The sequence below is a fragment of the Chionomys nivalis genome, chromosome 10, assembly GCF_950005125.1.
Source record: "Chionomys nivalis chromosome 10, mChiNiv1.1, whole genome shotgun sequence".
Classification (NCBI taxonomy): Eukaryota; Metazoa; Chordata; class Mammalia; order Rodentia; family Cricetidae; genus Chionomys; species Chionomys nivalis.
This window is the reverse complement of record NC_080095.1, coordinates 37,744,349-37,767,787: the sequence shown is the minus strand read 5'-3', so window position 1 is coordinate 37,767,787 and position 23,439 is coordinate 37,744,349. Positions and strand designations below refer to the sequence as shown.

General features: G+C 44.1%; 1 protein-coding gene across 9 annotated transcripts in view; it reads right to left on the bottom strand.

Annotated features, from left to right (window-relative positions):
* Positions 1-917: 917 nt before the first annotated feature.
* The window catches only part of Tmed8 (transmembrane p24 trafficking protein family member 8), a 31,019-nt gene continuing 8,497 nt past the window's right edge, over positions 918-23,439 (bottom strand). Inside the window, exons 2-6 of one of the 9 annotated variants that reach the window (XM_057782802.1) lie at positions 14,141-14,222; positions 10,312-10,441; positions 8,755-8,881; positions 8,265-8,570; positions 918-6,939 (exon numbers count right to left, since the gene is read on the bottom strand). In XM_057782802.1, the coding sequence (XP_057638785.1) occupies positions 6,722-6,939; positions 8,265-8,570; positions 8,755-8,881; positions 10,312-10,441; positions 14,141-14,222 (863 nt within the window). In that variant the 3' untranslated portion in view covers positions 918-6,721. Of the gene's footprint in view, positions 6,940-8,264; positions 8,571-8,754; positions 8,882-10,311; positions 10,509-13,194; positions 13,228-14,140; positions 14,223-23,439 lie in introns of those variants that run through there. The other 8 variants (XM_057782803.1, XM_057782804.1, XM_057782811.1 and 5 more) reach the window with 8 other exon arrangements.

The following is a 23,439-nucleotide window of genomic DNA, read 5'->3' as shown; positions in this document are numbered from 1 at the left end:
AACGTTAAAATTTTAAACTTGAAGCAGTGTTCTGTTTACCAATCATTGCTATAAACCTCGTTCCCCCAAGCCAAGCTCCCACTTCAGAATGTCCTGCCATGAATTTATTTTTACATTTTAAAAATTGTATATATACAAGTGTTTTATCTGCAATATATGTATGTGCACCATGTGTGTGCCTGCTGCCTGAAGAGGTCAGGGGAAGACACGGAGTCCCTTAGAGCAGGAATAGCATGCTGTGCTGGAAACCAAATCCAGACACAGTGCAAGAACAATGATAGATGCTCCCAACCACCTGGACATCTCTCCAGCCCGAAAGGTTTTTAAATTTATTTTTATGTGCATGGGTGTTTTGGTTGCATGTAGGCATATATCATGTGTGTACAATGCCACTGGAGGCCAGGAAAGAATACATCCTCTGGAACTGGAGTTACAGATGGTTATGAGTCACCATGGGGTCCTGGGAACTGAACCTGGGTCCTCTACAAGAGCAGCAAGTAGTTTTGATGTCTGAGTCATTTTTCCATCATCCCCTCTGACAGGAATTTACATACAGACATTCATTTAGTCTCAGTTTTGCTTAATTTTCATAATCTTAATAGATTATGGAAGAACTCACAAGTGTTCACTGACTACTTTTCCTCTTAAGCTGAAGAGAAAAGACGAAGTCTCAAGTGGGCATCAGTAGGGCTTGTTAAGATAGAACTCAAAGGGGCTGGAGAGATGGCTCAGAGGTTAAGAGCATTGCCTGCTCTTCCAAAGGTCCTGAGTTCAATTCCCAGCAACCACATGGTGGCTCATAACCATCTGTAATGGGGTCTGGTGCCCTCTTCTGGCCAGCAGGCATATACACAGACAGAATATTATATACATAAATACATAAATAAATATTAAAAAAAAGAACTCAAAGATTTAGGTGCACAGTGAAAAAGTTTATTTATGACAGATTTCAAAACTTGGAAAAGAAGACAAAAAATGCACAAAAGCATTTCACAAAACTGTCACATACTATAAAACAACAGAACTCAGCTGTCTAACCATGGCTCAGGATCCACCGTGTATCACAGCGACACATTCAGTGCCGTGAGGTGAAAATACGCAGTATGACGGAAGGAAAAGCACTCAGCAGAACAGAAGAACTGAGTGAGCGCTGGTGCAGCGATCTTACGTGGGGATCATACACTCCGGCAGCACTTCTAGTGACAGGGAGACACGAGAAACAAGTTGCCGTGATAGCCGATTAGTTTGGATGTTTGAATTTTGAAGGAAAAAAAAAGACAAGACTGTGATATAGTTTCCCTACCAGGCCTTTGGTAACCATGGCAGCAGCGTATGATACACAGCAGTACGGAAAGAAAACACAATCACCTTTAAACCACTCGTGGATCTGGATGATGACTCCAAAGTAGCCCTTGGGATGAATAAGCGAATGGCATTGTGGTTAGGAGAGCGCCAAGCACCTCCCTGCCTTCCCATTCTGCTTTTCCACTCTGCTCTCTAGACTCTATCCCTTTGTTACAACGCGTTTGCAAATGCTTTTTTATTACAAAGCATCAAGCATTTCTTCTGTAAGTTTCAAAATGCTTCCGGTTATTAAGAGAACATGGATACACCAAAGTCATGCATCATGGGATTGCTTTTTCCAGATCGGCATGACTAAATGGAAATAACTCAGACTGATTAAATGAAAGCTAATTCACTTATGGGACAATAATCTCAGAACCGGACACAATATGTATTTTTAGCATAAAATGTCTTAATAAAATGTACTGCTTAGGATATGAAAGGAGGAATTAAGACAATGTTTTCTAGCTGTGTCCTGGCCTGAAGCTAAGAATGGACATCAGACGAGACATTCCAACCCTGAGTGAAGAGTTTAGGGGGCCCCTTAAGCCGGCAGGGAGCTAAGGATTCTTCAGTAATACTGCACATCATTGCAGCTCCAAACTCCAGAATCTTCCTAATCCTGACAGCACTGCAGGAGATATTCTGTTTCCATAAGTCATTTCACACATACAATTTTACCCCCAGATAAGTCAAAAAGCTCCCCGATTCAAATGGCAGGAAACTGAAATTTCATAAAGCAGCATATATTTCTAGGTCTCTGGGGCACCATTTTTATTGTATCTTAAACTGAAAAGCCACGTCTGTGCTCCACATGTTAAAAATCAGATAATGAGTTCACACTAGGGACCAGCCTACAGTTTCACACCCAGTGTCCTATCTACACTCTATTCATGAGGAGTGACTATGTGTAGGGAGCCAAATTATCAATACCCTACTGACAACTCCATTGTTGATTGTATTTTCTTAGCTTGGAGACAGTGGTTCACACAGAGGCTCTGGTTAGCCTTCTTGGTCCAAGAAAGCAATGCTACATCCAGAGGGAACAGTGACTGCAATGTGGCCAAAGACACTTAGGATGTTTTCCTACATTTTGGATCACAGTTCACCCTAGACAACTGAATGTTCTTTGGGAATGCCCCGAGGTGCTACATAAGTTATACAAAGCAAAAAGCTGTCACTTAACAGCAGCGGATACATACAGATCCAAGAAATTCTTGCATGAGTGTCCCCTAAACACCACCAGGAACAAAGAACGCTCGCTTAGGCCATTGGAATCAGATATTCAGCTTATTGGCTGTTTGGATACTCATTTTCTACTCCCAGAAGGAGTGTGACAGCGCCCGGAGCACATGCACATGCACGCATGAACACAGTGACTTGCTTTGTACAGAATGCACCCGCACAGCAGCCGTGACACCAAGTCCCTTCCTCATATGAAAGCTCACCTTTTCCAACAGGGGCTCCGAAGGGACCCACCCACCCGCGCTGCCCTTTTCCCAAAGTGCAGGCATTCTACACCTCTGGTCATATGGAGGAAACTAGGGACAGAGGTCACTGTGGATGCTTAGCATGAAGAGAAACTCCAAATAGAAGCCTTAATAGAGAAAGCTGTGTGGTTCTCTCTGTGCGGTGATGCTGTCAGCCTGCAGGAGGCCTGCTTGCTACCCAGCACTCTCATGGCTGCAGGTTCTGTGGTGGTGGACACGAGGCATCCGAATTATGCCTGCAGGGACTCATTCACAACTGTGGCTTCAGCACCCCGAGTGGAACTGACTCTTGTCCTTCTCTCATCCTGCTACCTCTGTTACTGCCCCAAAGGATAAAGACAAGAAACCAATCCTCGGGTCATGGTTACATTTAGCAGGAAACTACTGAAAAACGCATGCAGCCAACCCTGCTGACAGACGGCAAACTGGGTTGGAGGATTCTCCACTGAGCACGAGGAGAACCAGTAAGGCTTCTGGCTTACAAAACAGTTCCGATGAGCAAAGTGCCACTGAAGCACTCAGTGAATTCTGGGACATACCATAGTGTGGTAGCTCTCCGCTCCTCTGTTCTATCCCGTTTTCACCCTTAAAGGCAGCTGAAGCAGCACAAAGTTGTTTGTGTCCCACCCTCCTGTCTACTAAAAAAAAAAAAAAACCTACATAAATGATAGGGTCACTCAGTTCCACACCTTAGAACCACAGACTCTGATGTTAAAGGCAACATTTTGCAGAGTGCTCCTTAAACATAAATATACAATCACATACTTTAGGGTTCTCTAACAGAAGGAACTGAGTAAGACTCACCAAAATCAAAATGCATATATTATAAACTCCACAATAATATCTAATCCCATGAATATAAAACAGTTACAGACTAACTTGTCTGTATTCATATAACAGGATTTTAAAAGTCCATTCTTTCTAGATATCAAATAAAATATTTTTAAAGTGCGTGAATTCATCCATGAGAAAAATAACTAAAAACAGCCTGCTTTCAAGCGGCTACCTGCTTCCATGTGTTCTGTGAAGAGCGCATTTGCATGTGAGCATCCTGAGGGTGTGTCAGCTGAGAGGAGAAGGCAGGCTTTGGGGGCAACTATGCAGTCGCCTGCACACCAACGTGCAGCTAGAGAGGAAAGCCACTTTGGCTCCAGTCAGAAGTAAGGGACATCCAGCTAGCTTTCTAAAAGATGGAGACAGACAGCCATTTTTGTGAAGACATCTTAGGCAGCCCATGTTGAATAAGAGAGATCTGCTTAATGCGGGGCTCTGACAGAGAGCTGACCCTCACTGGAAGGGACATCCTCTGACTGGATACTTGCCAAAAGGAGCTATAAGATACAATCTTTGTTTAAAAACTGGCAGTTTGTTGTTTAAAAATAGACGTGGATGTAAGTGTATGCTTTTGTTTGCTGAAATTTTTCATAAGATGTTGGAAAAATAGCACTTTAGATATGTCTTTTTTTAAAGTCCTGTCTCTTCATAAAGAGCAAACTTAGATAGACTGAGGAAATGTGAACGGTCAGTCACTTTGTGTAAAGACCCTCAATCTCAGCCTTCTTACAAAAGCCTTTCTCTCAACTGCACAGCATCGACCTGTGCCCTAGCGAGCAGGGCAAGGGTAAAAGCAGATAATCTATTTCATTATTTGGTTGCTGCAACATGAACAAGAAAGGATCAAGGAAGTAACACTTCTTAGAACCTCCAAGGTACATGTGTGTTCTCCATAATTACCTGTGTTTTTGGAAAGTAAGTTCTCTTACTGCAAAAATTTAGTGTGAGAATAGTGAATTCATCATATTGTTGACATGTCTTCTTTTAGCCATGAGACAAAAACCCTGCTGAGGAGAAGCCAGTAAGAAATAACTGTGACAGAATGACCAGCCAGCGACAGGCACATCAGAGGGATCAGAAGCCCACAGACTTCCCTGGAACAAGAGAACTGGGGCTCCAAGAAAGTAAGACACCATGACCTCACGATAAGAACAAAAGACAAGACAGAGCAAAAGCGCTGGGGCCGTGCTACCTGGGGCCGGACAGTGCCCTTCTGAGAGTGGGCTAGGAGTTGAGGACAGGAGAACAGGAAAAGTAAGCGGGACTGCGGCTGACTTGAAAACAGCTCCCAAGATTGTTTCTACAAAGATTACACTCGACCAGGGAAAACACGATTCAGCTTCAGCTCAGCTGCTCTGGGAATGATCACTCCTCTAGGACAGAGGGACTCAGTACAAGGCAACCACACAATAATGAAATGTGCCAAAGGGAACATCATGAGGGCATCGGAGGAGGACTCTGACATCCGGTACCCGGGTGCTCGGCTCGTCACTGACAGGTCCATCAGTTCCTTAAGTCAATGGCAGTGCAAGGGCGTCCATCACACCCATTCCTCATGGGGAGTGCTGAGACGGACCCACACATGGACAAGGTTAGAGTCGGCCTTCTCACAAAGGGCAGGCTCTTCCCAAAACATCACAGGGCGGCTGGCATGCAGGAATGACACGCACAATCATTTTCCAAGCTCTACAATCGTCTTGAACGCCATGGAAGAGGTGGCCTGAATGGCTCGGAGCAGACGGAAAGCAATGGGAAACAGATGGGAACTGTTTCAAAGGCAAACTGAAATGTGCTTTTAAAACCACAGAGTAATAAATAAACCTAATTATTCAAAATTCAGAAGGATAGCAGACGACACAGAGTAGGAGACAAAGAGGTACAGAGGACTGCAGAGGTCCACGCCTCACTGTCTGCCCTCTCCACCTGAAGCCCAAGCATCTGGTGCGCTGTGGCCACTGCAACACGACTCCATTTTGGGGCTCCAGAACCTCAGGATGAACAGAGTGCAGGAGGCTGTCCCTACAGGCTTTGGTCAGGTCAGGAGCACACACAATCAGCAGCAAGAGCAAAATTCCGTTGTTACTTTCCCTAAGGACTGTGAATGGCAAAAGTTTACACCCTCGGTGGAAAGAACCCAAACCCAGAATCACTGCAAACCTGACTGGGTTTCACTGTATTTGGCTCCGAATGAAACCTTCTAGATAACACCCCTAGCCTAAAGACGGGGGTGGGAGGTGGGGGGCAGCACACCGGACGACGACTAGTACTTGACTTCCAGAGGGGCTGCTTCTGAGATAACCCAGTGCCTGCCTTCCACCCTGGCTGTACCAACTACCAGCGCCCTTAGTAAGGGAGAGAGCTCTGGAGACGGGAAGCGATGGAGGCCGCTTTTCTTCCCAGCAGATCTTAGGACACTGACCACAGCTTGGAAGTTCTTGCTACATGGCATAAACAGAGACTTGGTACAGAGAAAAGAGGAAGGTCTACCCAGAAGGAGTAATAATATCCATCCAAGGCAGTGAGGGCTTCTAGGCTGAGCTACAGACTTAGAATGCCCAGCAGGCAGGAATATGGCAGTGCTGAGAGGCTGGATGGAGCGTTCCCCATCCAAGGTACTGGGCTCTTTCATAGACAATGTGCTTTTCCCTCTTTGGCACCTCGACATGTAAGAGGGCAGGCGCTGCTGAGTACATCGGCATTACAGGCTCTGGAGAAGAGTGGGCGTCCACCTGAATGACAAGCTGGACCAGCATGAATCAATTTCTCAAAGACATCCTTCTACCTCATTTTGCCTCATAGGGGCCTTCTGAGAGGGTTTTTCTGGAGTCTGAAACAAGAGCGTGAGCCGAAGCCACAGAACAGGAGCGCTACACCACCACCTGCAGAAGCCAAGAAAGGGGAGAAGCTACATGGGGTCAGTAGTCAGGCATGCCAGGCAGGGCACGAGGCCTGGGAGCCTCACACAGAACTTGAGGCCCTTGCTTATAGACAAGAGGCACCAGCTGGCAGCCTGCTTCCGCCGGCAAACACAGCCTGCCCGAGCCTAGCGTCCTTCAGCTAGCGTAGGAGATGTGGAAGTACAGAGTCTTGTTGCGCAGCAGGGAGTAGGAGTTGTCAAACTTGAGCAAGTAGATGCCCTCTCCAGGGTAGTCATGGCTGCCAGCTTGCACATCTCTGTGGCTGTCCCTCCGGTACACAGGCATGACTTCCCCATAGCGACCCCGTAGAGAACTCCTGGAGCCTCTCTCCACATCTCCAACAGGGACGGGTTCTGCAGGAGCATAAGGGCAGAGTTTAGATGAGCGTTTATAGCCTGCATACATGCTGCCTGAAGGTGAGAGAACTAGGAAGAATCCACAGCTGTCTTGCTCATCAACATGACAGCAGAAAGAAACTAGCACTCAGCAGCCCCGAGACCAAGAGTCTCAGTAAACAGGAATGCTTCCTCTGAGAAATTGTGATCCAGCCTGACAACCTTAGACGTATCTGGCTCTCAATGAGGAAAACATATTTAGAGAGCAAAACCTGGAAATCCTTAGAGTACATAAAAGGATTAGTTAACAGAAATAGGAAATAGAGATTTTAAACACAGTGTACAAAAATGACCCTAAAACTTCCACTTGACATCCTGAAAAATAGTAAGATAAAAGGTCCACCCCCCCTTCCCTAAATATATACCGATTTCCTGGTAGACTTGAAAAAGCAAGTGAAGAAAATGTTTTGTAGTCATACATGAAAGCTATGGGATACTATGAACGCTTAGAATTTGCTTCTAGATTCCTCCCTCTATGTCCCATCATGAGTAGACACAACAAATAATAAGAATGGAGCAGACAGGGGCTGGAGAAATCCAGGTTTGATTCCCAGCACCCACATCTTGGTTCACAACTATCTGTAACTCCAGTTCCAGGGGATATCACTCCCTCTTCTGGCCTCCACAGGCAGCAGGCACATATGTGGTACACAGACATACAAGCAGGCAAAACATGCACATAAAATAGAATAATAACAAAATTATTTTAAAGCTGGGTGCTGGTGATACACACCTTTAATCCCAGCTCTCAGGAGGCAGAGGGAAGTGAATCTCTGAGTTCAAGGCTAGCTTGGCGTACAGAATGATTTCCAGGACAGCCAGAGCTACACAGAGAAAATCTATCTTGAAAAACAAACAAAAAGTTTTAAAAAGAATGGAGCAGAGACCACTACTTTTAACATGAAGTAAAGAATCTGTATTCTGCCAGCAATGGCAGTACAGAAGAAAGAGGGGAGGGGTACCTTTAGTTTATGACCATTGAGTATGGCTCAAGGTCAAGAATAAATATTGCAAAACAGAAAGAAAAAAACCATAATCTCAGGTTTCAGTGCGATCTGGAAAACCCTGCTGCCCATACACACAGAATGAGGAAATTACTAGTTAAAAGGAAGAGAGAAAGGAAGAGCGAGGAGGGGAGTGATGAGGGAGACTTTCCCACCAAAGCATCAATACCACCCCGTCAGCTTACAGCGCTGGGTTTCTCATGAGGAGGAGAAATGCTATAATCCACAAAGCAGCCACTAGCAATCACGCTGAACAAACTGAATTAAAATTAAACTTACCTTCGATCTCCTCCTCCTCTTCCTCTTCTTCGTCCTCATCCTCACTAGAATCGCTGACCTGCACAGTTATGTCGGTGCTGGTTACCGGGGTCCAGTCAAAATAAACTCCAAAACCAATATCATAGTCATCAGTTGCGAATTCCCAGCAGACGCGCTTTCCCTCGGGATGGGTGGGGACCCGGATGGTGACCACTTCTCCCCGCTTCACCACCAGACGGCTGTTCTTCTCTTTGCCCAGCTTGCTTTTGAATTCCTTCACTTTGGCAAAGGTCCAGATGCATGGGGGCGCCATCAGAGGTGGAGAGACTGAAAGAACAGACAGTACTGCTGAGAAGTGGGGAATGCTCCTGGAACTGGTTTTTCCGCTAGGAAGGTTAACATACAATGTTCTTTCTAACGGTGTCCATCACTTCCTTTCACACCTTTGTCTGTCCTTCCATCTGTCTTCCGCCCTTCAAGCATCCACTCGAAATGACTGCAAAGGTCTCACCTTTCCTGTGGTCCCCCAGAAGATCTGCAGACTCCAAATCTGTTGAGAGGACATCGACAGCTCCAGTGTGCTCGGACTGGATCATGACCGTGTCTTCGGGTCGCTGTGGAGCTTGGTACTTGGCCATCTGCACAACAGAATTCTGGTTAGAGGACTCGTGGTGGTAGATTCCAACCAGCCTCTTTCCAAATACAGGGGGCGTCACTCTTCCCTGATAACCACAACCCAAAAGTTAATGGGCTAATCAACATTCTTTCTCTCTACCAAGTACAAGTTACCCCCAAATTCTACTTTTTAACATCACCAAAATGTACCCTAAAGATTCTTTTCTTCTGTCTCTTGCAACTTTAGAAAAGTCCCGACCCCGTCCCTGCCCCCTCCCCGCCGCCGCGCCGCTTCAGAACCTCTGCAAGAAAAGAATAAAAATGGCATCTTTTACAAAAAGCCCTTACTAACCCACCCAGAAGTTGCCAACACTCTAGAGGGATTTCCCTCCACATCACTACACTGTGTTCCTCGTTTTGTGTTATTATGTCTTTATTTCCTGCTCCTTCCCCAGCTGGTAGACAACTCAACAAGAAATCTATGCCCCCTGCCCACAAGAGAGAGCATGTCATTGAATCAGCAAGCCAGCTAAGAGGCTGGGATTGTACTTGTGCAAGTAAATCAAGTTTGTGGTCCTCCCAGGCTATATTCTCACAAGATCTGTTTCAGAGACCAAGCCCTTCCATTCTCAGCCACATGGCTGAGTAATCTGAACCAGATCTTGGCTAGCAAGTTCACAGGAAACCCTTCCTCTTACACAGTGGATTTAATTTGCCTCTTAATTAGCGGCACAGTCTTAGTAGAGCTTTTAGCCTTGGTCTCCACAGTTGCTAAATGGAGACTCTAGTATTCATCTCACAAGGCTGTGATCAACAGGGAATGAGATTTGTAAACAAAAGTTCGTATAAACTACCAAGCATTACGCAAAAGGTATATGTTTAATGTCTTTATTGACACAAATTCTAATTATTACATCATTAACAATGAAAATAATAACACAACTCATCCCTACCTGCCCTGCCCCTGTGTCAAAGGAATTACTAGTTATGAACACCACTTCTATAAACTCTACATAAATACAGAATGACTTCGGGCTGCTCGCATCAAGGTTTTAGAGAACATGAGACATCCGTTCTGGCACTTCTTTTGCGTGCTAACACAATGACAGGCTGTGTGAGAGGGACAGATAATTAATTATCCAAATAATTAGAACTGAGATGTCTCACAGGGGTGTCCATCCCGTATCCCCTGGAATGCATGAAGCCCAAAGTTACTTAAAACACTGCAGTTTCAAAAAAAAAAAAAAAAAATCTGAAGCTCAAGAATGTGCAAGTGTGAACTTGATAGATGAGGACATGTCACAATGTCAAAAGGTTGGACACACCTGCTAGGAGTGACAGGATTCTGAGAGCTACCATCTTAGCAGTGCTATTTCCAACCCATCCACGATGTGCCTAAGTTGGGTACCAGAAGCTCCCCTTTCTCTAAGAGAGAACCTGGATTCTCCCCTACCTCAGTGTGTACCTGAGCTTGGCCTGCTGGCAGCAACTCCTGCTCCCCTGGAGCCTGAACCTCGGAAGCAGCAGCCGCTTTCTGTATATCCTCCGTGGTATCCTTACTCGCTGGAGATACCATCTGTGGCCTCTCAGAAGAAGAAAACATTGTCAGTTCAAGGGGTCTTCAAGAGGCATAACCATTCCAGAGGAACTCTGAAATAAAACAACATTCAAAAGACACCACACCCTGCTGATTTTGGTATTTAGGTCCATGTCACTTCAGCTGACCACTGCCCAGAGCTGACTGGCTCACAGTAAGGACACAGGAACAGACAAAGCCAGTCTCCAGGCTCTAGAGCCACAGTAAACACAGTGCAGTCATCAGATGGACTCAAGGTCTGGTCTTCTTTGTTGCCATGTTTTATTTATTTACTTTAATTGACAAATTTAAAATGTGCATGCCTGTGGCATAAAGTATGATGCTGTAATATATGTAGATACTGTGCTATGATCAAATGAGGCTAATTAACATATTCATCAATTCACACACTTAACTGCTGTATTATAAACACATTCTTAATTGACTGCTTATAGTTTTGAGTGTAAATGTATTTATTATTATTATTATTATTATTATTATTATTTCCAGCATCTCCCACTCCACTGTGTGCAAACTCCTGGTAACGATCATTCTGCTCTTTCCTTCTAAAACATGTGTGTGTGTGTGTGTGTGAGAGAGAGAGAGAGAGAGAGAGAGAGAGAGAGAGAGAGAGAGAGAGAGAATAGCACCTGTGCTCATATGGAGACCCCGAAAAGGACATCCAATCCCTGAGAGCAGAAATTAAAGCATTTGCAGGATACCTGGCTTGTTACACCAGTACTGGGAACCGATCTCTAGTCTCCACGATTGTGCAGCAAGCAGTCTTAGCCACTGAGCCATCTCTGCAGCCCGGCTGCTCTCTTCTATGGGTCTAGTTTCATTTCTCTTTCACTATTTGTTCCACCCAGAATTTCAATAAACAGTTTGGATCGCAGGTGGTTTCTATACAAGTCACAGAGATGAGGCTGCCTACCGCAGAGACTAGCCACCAAACAGAAAGTGTCCGCTGATTAATCACCGGGATATAAAGGTAATTAACAACTGCTGGAAGGGGGTGAGACTTTTTCTCCCGTGATGCAGCCATCCATAAGTTGCCCACGGTCCATGTTCCAATTAAACTCAGTGGCTCACCAAGCTACACTTGGGTAGAAGTGATTGTGTCCTTGGTGTCCTCCCTGGGGTGAGCAGCTGGGTTTGCTCATGTCTCCCTAGGAAAAGCTCACGGACAGGGATGAGTTATGCTGCCTTCCATTTCCCCTGGCTTCAGAGAGACGAGAAAATGAGTAAGGAGCCAGGGCAGAGGCTCAGTTCCCCAGACCTCCTCAGAATCTACTGCCAGCAAAAGGTGACGTGGGTTTTATTTTTAAAGCAGGAGTATAAAAGCATGGTGTGGGGACCCCTATAAGACTTAGGAGCCTCCGGGGTGCCTGACACTTTAAAACCTTTCCAGACTACCTGCATTTTCTGAAGTAGGCGATGGAAATTCCCAGAGACTCCATGACATGTGGCAGTATGCTCGAGTGAATCAAGAGGCAGATGTGGGAATTCAATTGTCGTTTATTAAACCAGACATTAAAGGGCTTTGTACTTCCTTCTGGGCTATCTTTGCTTTAGAATCTGATTGTTTAGATCTCCTGGGTAAATTGGGAGCATGGGGACCCTGGGAGAGGGTTGAAGGGAAGGGGAGAGGCAGGGAGGGGAGCAGAGAAAAATGTAGAGCTCAATAAAAATCAATTAAAAAAATGGATAGTGAAAACAAGAATCGTTTTTTCATTAAAGACATTATTTATAGTAATATATAGTGAGTTAATTATTGTTTTCCAATGAGTAAAATAACTACATTATAATTTTCAGCCTTAATTACTAATACAATTTTTAAAAATTTGGAGGTCTTTTAAGACAATGTTTTACTCTGTAGTCCACACTGACCTCAAACTTGTAGTGATCCTACTGCCTCAGCCTCCTAATGCTGGTGCCAGGTGTGTGCCACCACACTTAGCTCTAATATAATCAATAAAAAATTCTTTGAAGTCTTCACTAATTATTCAAATTGTAAATATCTGAAAGTCCCTGCTTTTAAGGTTATCAGTACCATTGTTTTCCTTGGGAGCATAAATAAGAAAATTCATTTTTAATCATAGACTATCTCTTCTTCACATAAAGATAACCATGTTTTAGAATACCCAAGTCATGCCAGACTACCCCAGAGCCCCTGAGAAAGGTGATGAATCGAAACCAGGTTTGCTTGAATCATCTCACGTATGTGGGAAATTGGTGAATGACATTCATTCTCAGAACCTAGGAACTTCAGTCCATGCTTGTTCCTTGTCCTTCACTAGAAGACAAGCTGTATGCTGGGACCTGGGCCTCACTCGCTGTGTGCCTGGCCCCTCAAACCAACCCTGAATGTGGAACTCTCAGATCCTCTGAACTGTGACCTTATGCCCTCAATTTCCACTTTGCCCAGATCACTCACTCACAGTGACTGCTTGGATCCTGGCTACACCTCAGTACCTCAAGCGCACTCCTGCTTGGGAGCTTTGCACTCGCTGTAGCCTCTGTCTGCATGAATAAGACAGTTTACACAGGTGAAGGCCACTGATGAAACATGCTAAACACATGTTTTCTGGCTGCCATCCTCACCAGGGTGTAAGCCATAGTATCTGAGGATGGTTACTACCGTTTTGCTCCTTTCTTTGTAATTTGGAGGATGCCTGATAGAGATGCTAATTCAAGGGTACAAGGCAGCTAGCATACACAGCAGACAGGTAGATGCAGATGTGACAAAAAGCCATTCACCTGGTTATCTAGGAGACAGAATGCTGGTGTATTTCCCACTCAGTTTATGTTTTGGTATAAAAGCTGTTTGGAGAATAAAAACGGAGGAATTCTTCAGGATGTGAATTCAGGACTTCATGAGACCACTGAGAATCTCCCTCGCGATAAAGCCATGTGAGTTGTGTCTTTATTCCCACACCTCTACGCCGGTCCAGAGAGATAGTTTATGTTGGGGTCTGGTCAAGAGAAATAATTGAGGGTCCGGGCTAGCATCGGACACTTCCTATTACACTAAGACTCAGTATAACCTTCCTTTCTACCATATACGTATCAGTAAAAGTGATGAAATAGAGAAGAAAATTATGAATGACAGCCTTAAGGCTACACAGAGAAACACTGTCTCAAAAAAATCAAAAGCAAAAAAAAAAAAAAAAAAAAAAAAAGGAGGCGCATACTCTGACAGGGGGGGTGGTGATGCATCCCTTTAATCCCAGCACTCGAGAGGCAGAGACAGATGGATCTCTGTGAGTTCAAGGCCAGCCTGGTCTACAGAGTGAATTCCCGAACAGCCAGGGTAACTTGGAGAAAACCTGTCTTGAAAAACCAAAAAGGAATGACAGCCTCGGAGCTGCAGAGACGGCTCAGCAGCCAAGAGCATCTGCTGTTCTTTCCTAGGAACTCAGTTTGGTTGCCAGCCCCCAGGTCAGGCAGTTCACAACTACCTACAACTCCAGCTCCAGAGGATGTGAGTCCTTCTTCTGGCCCCTACAGGCACTAAACATACACACGGTACACACACATACATGAAGGCATTCACACATATACATAAGATAAAAATAAACAGATAACGTAGAAAAAGAATGACAGCCTAAAGGTTATACAACGGCTTAACCTGACAAGTCACATAAACCCCTTAAAATCACCGCCTACTTTATTCTCAGAGGACAAAGCAACTGTATGTCCCTACCTGTAGGGTGAGGGCCGGGGTTCTGGATCAGAGGCAGAAGCCAGTGGAGAGCTGACCTTGGTGTTTTCTAGATCTTCTTTCTCTAGAAAATCATGGAGAGAATTTATTCTTTGAGAGGAAACACTAACACACACCTGCAGTCCAGTTCTTGGGAGGCTGAGGCAGGAAGATCAGGAGTTCAAGGCCAGCCTTAGCTACATAGTTTATGGCCAGACTAGGGCTACCTAAAATCCTGTCAAAAATAATAAAAACAAAAAAAGTCATTGCATAAATCTCATTCTATATAAAAATCAATTCAGAGGGCTGGAGAGACAGTTCAAAGGTTAAAAGCACTGGCTGCTCTTCCAGAACAGTTGGATTTGATTCCCAACACCCAAATGGCAGGTCACAAATGCCTCTAACTCCTGTTCCGGGACACTCAGTGTCTTCTCCTTGCTTCCAAGGACACATGTGTACTTATGTGCACATGGGCATTAATACACACAGGATAAAAACTTTAAGAAATAAATTAGAAATAGTTCAAAGATCTTAGTATAGGACTAAAAATTTTGAAATTGCTGAAGAAAGCGCAGGAAAACAGTTCAAGATACAGTCATAGCAACAGTTTTCTGAAAGAACCCCAACAGCCCAGGAAATAATAGCAAGAATTAACTCATGGAGTTGTAAGGAATTAAGAAGCGAGTAAAGGGACAGTCTACCAAGAGGGGGTCAATGTCAAGAATATATAAATTAAACCCATACACACAAATAATCTAGATAGTAATGGGCAAATGAACAGATAGTTCTCAAAACAAGAGATTCACATGGCCAATAAGTAGGCAAAAAAAGGAAAAATGCTCAACACCCCTAGCCATCAGAAAAATGTAAATTAAAATTCAGTGAGCTTTGATTTCTTCCAGGATGGACTGCTATCATAAGGAGGGGTAAAAGCTTATATATTGCTGGTGAAGCCACTGTGGAGCCTCCGCCTGAGTCTTTCTGCAAACAACTGAACAGAAGGGCTGAGTAGTTAAGAACAATTGCTGCAAACTCAGTTTGGGCCTAGATTCCCATATACCAAGCCAGGCATGCTATGTACACCTGTAACCCTGGCTCCAAGAAGATAGAGACAGGAGCATTGCTGGGGCTTGCTGGCTTCCAGCCTAGCCGCGAAAATGAAAGCCCCAGGTTCAGGAGAGATCCTAACTCAAAAGAATAGGCAAAGCATAATAGAGAACACCTACTGCCCTCTTCTGGCCTCCCTTCACATACATGTGAGCATATACAGACACATAAATACATATATGCATACATACATAAACTAATTAAAAACTTATACAGACATAAATACATGCATGCATGTATACATACATACATATATAAACTAACTAAAAACAGAACTACCATATGATCTAGATATACCACTACTGGGTAACTGACCCACAAGAATCTAAGTCAGCACATTCTAGGAATACCTGCACACACACACACACACACACACACATAATTAGATACCCATCAGACTGTAATAGTCTAATGGCAGAAGGCAACCTTGGCAGGTTGGAATCACAGAGCTCACATGGGAAGTTTATTGGGGGAGGGTGCAGAGGCGGCCTCTGAGAGAGAGAAGGCAAGGGGTAGGGGATGTAGCGCATGGGCATAGGGAGAGTGCTCTACTTAGTGGCTGTAGTAGCTACAATGTCACATCTTGAATGCTGCTGATGACATACCCTGCAGATCAGTGTAATAAATGCCTGAATGCTAATACAGTTGATTTTTCTTTTTTTCATGTGTATGTATGTATGGTGTTCACACATGGATGTATCTGTATTCACTTGTGTGAGCACATGCATGTGTTTGGTCATCTTTTTTTTTCTTTTTTGGCTTTTGTTTTGTTTTGGTTTTTTGTGGGTTTTTTTGTTATATTTACTATGTATACAATGTTCTGCCAGCATGTATTCCTACAGGTCAGAAGAGGGCACCAGATCTCATTACAGATGGTTGTGAGCCACCATGTGGTTGCTGGGAATTGAACTCAGGACCTCTGAAAGAGCAGTCAGTGCTCTTAACCTCTGAGCCATTTCTCCAGCCCAAACTTTTTTTTTTTTTCCGATTATTTATAGCAGCGATTTACTCATCAGTGCTATGGACGGGAATCTAACTCAGGACCTCGGGCAGAGCAGACGGCGCTCTTAACCTCTGAGCCATCTCTCCGGCTGTTTTCTTTTTTTTTTTGGCTTTTCAAGATAGAGTTTCTCTATAGCTTTGGACCCTGTCCTGGAACTCTCTCTGTAGATCAGGCTGGCCTCGAACTCACAGAGATCCACCTGCCTCTGCCTCCCAAGTGCTGGGATTAAAGGCGTGCACCACCACCACCTGGCTGTGTGTGGACATCTTAAATTAACATTAGTTGTCTTCCTCAATTGCTCTCTACTGCTTACTTAGGACTTAAACATCTTTCTCGCTTACTCCTTGAGACTTTCCTTGTACACAGTTGAGTGCATTTACACATTCCCTATTCTAACCCTCTGTATAAAGTCAAAGAAACTGAGGCTCTAAGTCTACTTCCTAAAATAAGATACAATGTAACAAAGTATGCATCAAACAATGTAAAAGTGAAGATAAGGGCCAATATTTACAAATTAACCTTGACCCTGTCTCTACTTCTCCATGATAGGATCTACTGACCAGTCCGTCCATTTGTGTCTGTCCATCCATGTCATATCCGCCCTGTTCCCCAACCCCGGGATGCTCAGGGATGGGATGTCTTCATGAGCACAGGAGTGTACTGCTGGTCAGAGAATGAGTTAGTTCTGCTTTCCCAACTTCGTTATCACCTGTTCTTTTGTCCTTCAGCCCCTGGATTTCCCAGGCTCTACAACTACAAGAAACAAAGCTTTGTTCACTATAAAGTATTTAATCTCAGGCTGAGGAAGGCCGAATGTTTGCTTAGCATGAACGAGGCCCTAGATTCAATCCCTAGCATTGGGGGGAGATGGAGGAGTGGTGTGAGGATATAACTCAATGGTAGAGTCCTTGCCTCATAAGCCTGAACTAGATTAAATGTGAACGTTGACAAAAATAAGAGTATAAATTATCCAGTCTGGTTACAGCAGCACAAAATGGATTAAGATAAAATGAAGCCACACACAGCATGCTGCTTACAAGAGCTGCCCCTCAGATGTACGGACTGCATAGGCTGAAAGTAAAAGGGTGAGACCTGGTAATCTAGAGAACACAGACGGCTACACTTGTATCAGAGAAAACGGATTCAAGCTCGACACAGAGGTGCACCCCTGTAATCCCAACATTTGGGAGGCTGAGAACTGCTGTAAATTCAACACCAGCCTGGGTCACAACAACAAGACCTTGTCTCAAAAAAAACCACAAGACCCTATAAACTAAAAATCAATCAAACACACACATATGCATATACATATCAAGCCAAAAGGTGATACAAGAGATAGCCAAAACTATTATTTAATGACAAAGGGGTCAACCATTCATAAGAACATACTAACTCAGAAGGCTGAGGCAGGAGAATCAGGAGTTTGAGACTAGTTTAAGCTTCATAGGATGACCCTGTCTCAAAAAGCCACAAAAACAAAACAAATAACAGTAGTTCAAGAGCCTAATATTATTTCGTGTGTTTTAAAATAAAATAGCTGATTATGGGCATGCACACCATGCTCTCATCCCTAATGATGGGAATCAGTGTTATTCCCAGTTTTTATTCCATTAAAATATTACAAATTGTGCTATAACGCCTTATGTGCACTTCACATTTTTTTTTTTTTGGCCAGGCTGTCATCTTTGGCAGAGACTGTCTATGATTCTGCTTTCAGAACAGCAATAAGTGAATGCCCGTTTTCCCACAATTCAACATCAGAGTGAAATACTAAGCCATTGATGAAATTGACAAAATTCAACACGTGACAAACGTGACCTTATTTTTCTTTCTCTGAGACAAAGTCTCACTATGTTGCCCAGGTTTGAGCTTCTGGACTCAAGTATTCACTTGACCCTGGCTTCCTGAATTGCTGGGACTACACGTTTACCACCACGCCCAACTTGGTATCCGTGATAGTTAATGACAATTGTCAACTTGGTAAGTTGATACATTTGTATCAGATAAAAGCGAGCTAGAAGCATTCCAGAGACAAGCCTCTGTACATGCCAATAAGGAATTACCTAAGTCAGGTTGGTCTCTGGGCTTGCCTGGGAAGAACCATCTTGCCTGTGTTAACTGGAGTGAGAAGACCCACTCTAAAAATAGGCGGCACCATCCCCTGGGCTTGAGTCACAGACAGCATAAGAAGGAGGGAGCCAGCTGAGCACCCCATCCTACTTCCTACCAACTGGACCACTTGACTGGCACCTCAAGCTCCTGCCACCACAACTTCCTCCCCAGGGTGATCTGAATGAGAATGGCCCATGGAGCCGTGTGCTTGAATGTTTGGTCCCCAGCTGGTGGAACTGTTTGGGAAGGGTTAGGAGTTGTGGCCTTGTTGGAAAAGGTGTGTCATTGGGGGTGGGCTTTTATGTTTCAAAAAATACATGCCATTCCCAGTTATCTACACATACCCCTCTCAATCTCTGTGTCTGGCTTATGGGTCAGCTGTAAACTCTTAGCTAATGTGGGATTCCCCTCTTTATGCTGTGAATATGTTTATTACCATTGGATAATAAAGAGGCTGCTTTGGCCTATGGCAGGACAGAATATAGCTAAGTGGGAAATCCAAGCAGAGAGACAGGGAGAAAGAAGGCAGAGTCAAAGAGACACCAGCAGCCACCAGGGGAGTAAGATGCTTACCAGTAAGCCACAGAGCACATGGAGATAAACAGATTATAAGAAATGGGTTCATTTATATGTAGAGCTAGTCAGGAAGAAGCCTGAGCCATCCACCAAACTTATAATTAACACTAAGCGGCTGCAAGAACCAGCAGGTGGAAGAGAGACCATCCAGTGGACCAGAAAGGACAGAGAAAAGAATTCCAGCTACACTCAGCCACTATTCCAGGGTCACGCCTGCCGCCACGCTCTGCAGTATGACAGTCATGGACTCACCCTCAGAAACGGTATGCAAGCCCCCGACTAAATGTTTCCTTTATAAGCTGCCTTGATCATGGTGTCTCTTCACAGAAAGAGAAAAATATTAGAAAAATAACTAAGAAACTCCCCATGATGGAGCATACCCTTGAACTGTGAGCAAAACTAAACCCTTTCTCTCATAAGTTGCTTTTGTCGGGGTATTTTATCATAGCATCAAGACAAGTAGCTAAAATAACACATTAGTTTTAATTTTTGTTTATTATGATTAAGTTAGAACATATATGTGTGTGTGTGTATACACATATCTATATATCTTTGATTTTGTTTTCTTATAAGAAACCCCCAGAAATGAAATTCCTTGTTACAGGGTCTGTCATCAAGACTCTCATACCCACTTCTCTCCAAGTTTCACTTCTGCTAGCATTACATAAATGTGACCGTTCATATCACAATGTGCACACAATCTTTTCCAATCTGTTAGACAGAGCATGATGACACATTATCATTTTTTCTTAAATTTTTTTGATAATTTATGTCATCAAAACAGACCCTTAACTGGATGGTGGTGGTGCATGCCTTTACATCCAGCACTCGGGAGGCAAAAGCAGCCAGATAGAAGCCAGACTGGTCCACAGAGTGAGTTCCAGGACAGCCAGGGCTACACAGAAAAAACAAAAAAAAATGTGGTAGTTTAAATGTGACTGGCCCCCATAACCTCATAGGGAGTGGCAGTATTAGGAGGTGTGGCCTGGTTGGAGGAAGTGTGTCACTATGAGAGGGCTGTGAGCTACACCAAGTTCAGTTCACTTCCTACTGACTGTAGATCAAGATGGAGGACTCAGTCCTTCTCCAGCACCATGTCTACCTGCACACCTCCATGTCCCGCCATGGTGACAATGAACTAAACCTCTGAAAATGGAAGCCACCCAAATAAATGTTTTCCTTTTTAAGAATTTCTGTGGTCATGGTGTCTCTTTACAGCAACAGAAACCCTAACTAAGACAAAAAACAAACAAAAACCTTAATGCATATAAAATGATTTCCCTTTTTTCTTTAAAAAACAAGCTCATACCAAGTACACCATTAGATTTTTCACTCGGTATTAACCTTTTTGTGTATATGTGCATTATGTGTGCAGGTGTTTACATGTGTGCAGGGATATGTGTATGTGTGTGTGGAGGACAGAAGTCAACCTTAAATTTCTTCCCCAATCACTCCACCTTTTTATTTGATTCGATTTGAGATAGGGTCTCACGAAGCATCACTGGCTGTCCTGGAGCTTGCTATGTAAACCAAGCTAACCTTGAATTCACAGAGGTCTGCCTGCCTCTGCCTCCACAGAGAGCTGGAATTAAAGATGTCCACCTCCACACTCAGCCCTCTATCCATATATATAGTTTTTAATTTATGTGTGCGTGTCTGTGTATACATACGTGTGTGTGTGAGACATGTGAGTACACATATGCATGCCATCGAGTAAATGTGGAGTTCAGAGGAAATCTGTCGGAAGTCAGTTCTTGCCCTCCCCCCTGCTCTGAGGTAGGGTCGGTCCTCTTGCTGCTGTACTGTGCATTCTCCCAGCTCCGCCACCAGAGAAGCGTTGGGATATCACAAGTGTAGCCATGTGCAGCTCTTTGCGTGAGTTCTGGGGATTCAGTCATCAGCTTGTGGAGCAAGTGATTTACCCCTGGCTTTATGTTACCTTCTGTGATAGGCTCTTACTGGAGTTCACCAACCAGCTCGACTGGCTGGGCGGCAAATCCCGGGGATCCTCCTGCCTCTGTGTCCTCAGCACTAGGATTACACTTGCATTCCCGGCTTTTTACATGGTATTAGAGACCTGAACTCAGCAAGGACTTTCCCAAGTGATCTCTCTAGACCTGAGCTTTCACCCACTTAAAACAGAGCATGGAGTCTGTCCTTCAGTTATCACACTGCCAACTGGTTTGTGTAATACCCAGGAGTCACATCAAAAAATTTAAAAAAGCTCTGAGTTAATGACTACCTCGACTGAACAGACCCTTACATGCTACATGCCAGGTACTGTGTTTAGATCTGAAGTCCACCGTATTCTCTGGTAGAATAGCTGGTAGGTATGTCTACTTCTGACCCTTAGCGACCCTCAGTGGTGACATGAGCTGTATCTGCAGGTCCCTCAGGATGGCAGGTGCAGCCGTCATTTGCCAACCTTTTGGCTTCTAAACACCCAGCCATCTCCCCGCTGTTTCATCCTCAGTGAAGAATGAAATGAAAGACCTTCAATTCCCAGCCCCAGAAAGTCAGGGGACAGGCACATAACCTAATGTCCCTGCCTGGGACCTGAACAGGACTGGCATATGAACAGAGTTCTCACAGGGCTAGAGCACGCACACTGTTCCTGTGTGATGTCTGGAGTCTCACTCTCGCCTTACAGTGGTTTGGTGGGTCCTCCTTACCCCTTTAATAAATCTTCTTGATGGTTAAGGCAATTAGAATTAGCCTCTGTTGCTTGCAACAAGAAACCTAACAAAAACCCCTACATACAAAATTGCATTCGGAATTTAAAGTGAAAAACACCCAGTGCATCTTGTCCTCATTCTGATTATCTTTACTGTTCTTGAAAAGATTGATAATTGTTGTTCTCTAAGTCACTTGCAGGTATCAACCACTCCTGGGTTTATCTATGACCTCTGTTTTATAAGGCTGCCAAACTACATGAGAGCCATTTGTGGTGCCCCCAAAACAAGTTCCATATTAACATCAAGACCACTGAACGGCCGGGCAGTGGTGGCGCACGCCTTTAATCCCAGCACTTGGGAGGCAGAGGCAAGTGAATCTCTGTGAGTTCGAGACCAGCCTGGTCTACAAGAGCTAGTTCCAGGACAGGCTCCAAAGCCACAGAGAAACCCTGTCTCGAAAAACCAAAAAAAAAAAAAAAAAAAAGACCACTGAACACAGATCACCACTAATATACATAACAATGAATGCTTGAAATATTGTGAGAATTACCAGAATAGAACCACAATAATAAGTAAGAACACGCTAGTAGAAAAACATACTTGCTGAACATATTTGTGCAGTACAGGATGGTCAAGATTTCAATTTGTAAAAGATGCCGCAATCTGTGAAGTGTAATAAAGTGGAGCGCGATAAACAAGGGAAGCTTTTCCTTTTCGTTTTTTTTTTTAATATTTATTTATTTATTATGTATACAATATTCTTTCTGTGTGTATGCCTGAAGGCCAGAAGAGGGCACTAGACCTCATTACAGATGGTTGTGAGCCACCATGTGGTTGCTGGGAATTGAACTCAGGACCTTTGGAAGAGCAGGCAATGCTCTTAACCGCTGAGCCATCTCTCCAGCCCACAAGGGAAGCTTTTTAATACTGCCTAGGACCCAGCCGTTCTGCGAAGCAAGCCTTTCTATGCTTGACGTATTTTAGAGCCTTTTCAGCTTGTCATTTATATGTACACTCTAGAACCCCCCAAAAAGAAAACGCCAAAACTCTTCTGGGTTTACTCCTGACATCGCATTTTATACGGAGTGAACCTGGGCATAAACTATATCCCTATCATCTTACTACAGACACGAAGCATGCTTCCACTCTCTTACTCATGTATGAGCGAGCAGGAGAGACTAACTCACCCACCCAGGCTGGCCTCAGACTCACTAGACAGCGAAGCCTTTTAGTTATTTAGATACCCTTTATTTTCTCTCAATAACATATATGATCGACAGAAGGTTTTGTATAGATGACTAAGCTAGTCACTCTATGGTAACTGCTACAGTTTGAATACGGTTTATGTCTGTGTAAAGGTTCAAGCATAAGGAACTTATGCCCCAGGGTGAAGACACTGACAAATGAGTGGACTCTGAAGAGGTAGGCCTAGAGGGAGGGCTTTGATTTGGGGAGGTATGTGCTTTGGTTTTTGTTGTTTTCTTTTCGTTTCGAAATCTCATAGGGGCAACTCTAGTCCACAAAGAAAATAACAGGACCACTGAAAAGTGCAGAAAATCAGCAAAAATAAATAAAATTAGTAAGGTGTGCACAGCTAGAATTTGGGGGAAGGGAAGCAAAGCCTCATCCAAAAGATGAAGTCCTGGTGAAGGCAGGCACCCCACCCACAGAAGCAGCCTGCAGTTCTCACAAGCCTCAAACACAATTGCGGTTGGGACCCAGCGACTGTTCTGGTGAGACGGGTCATTAGCAGAAAGGACTTCCTCTTGTCACTTACTGTGCCTCCGTGTGCTATTGCTGAGTACGATCAGAGAGGAACCTATTATTTA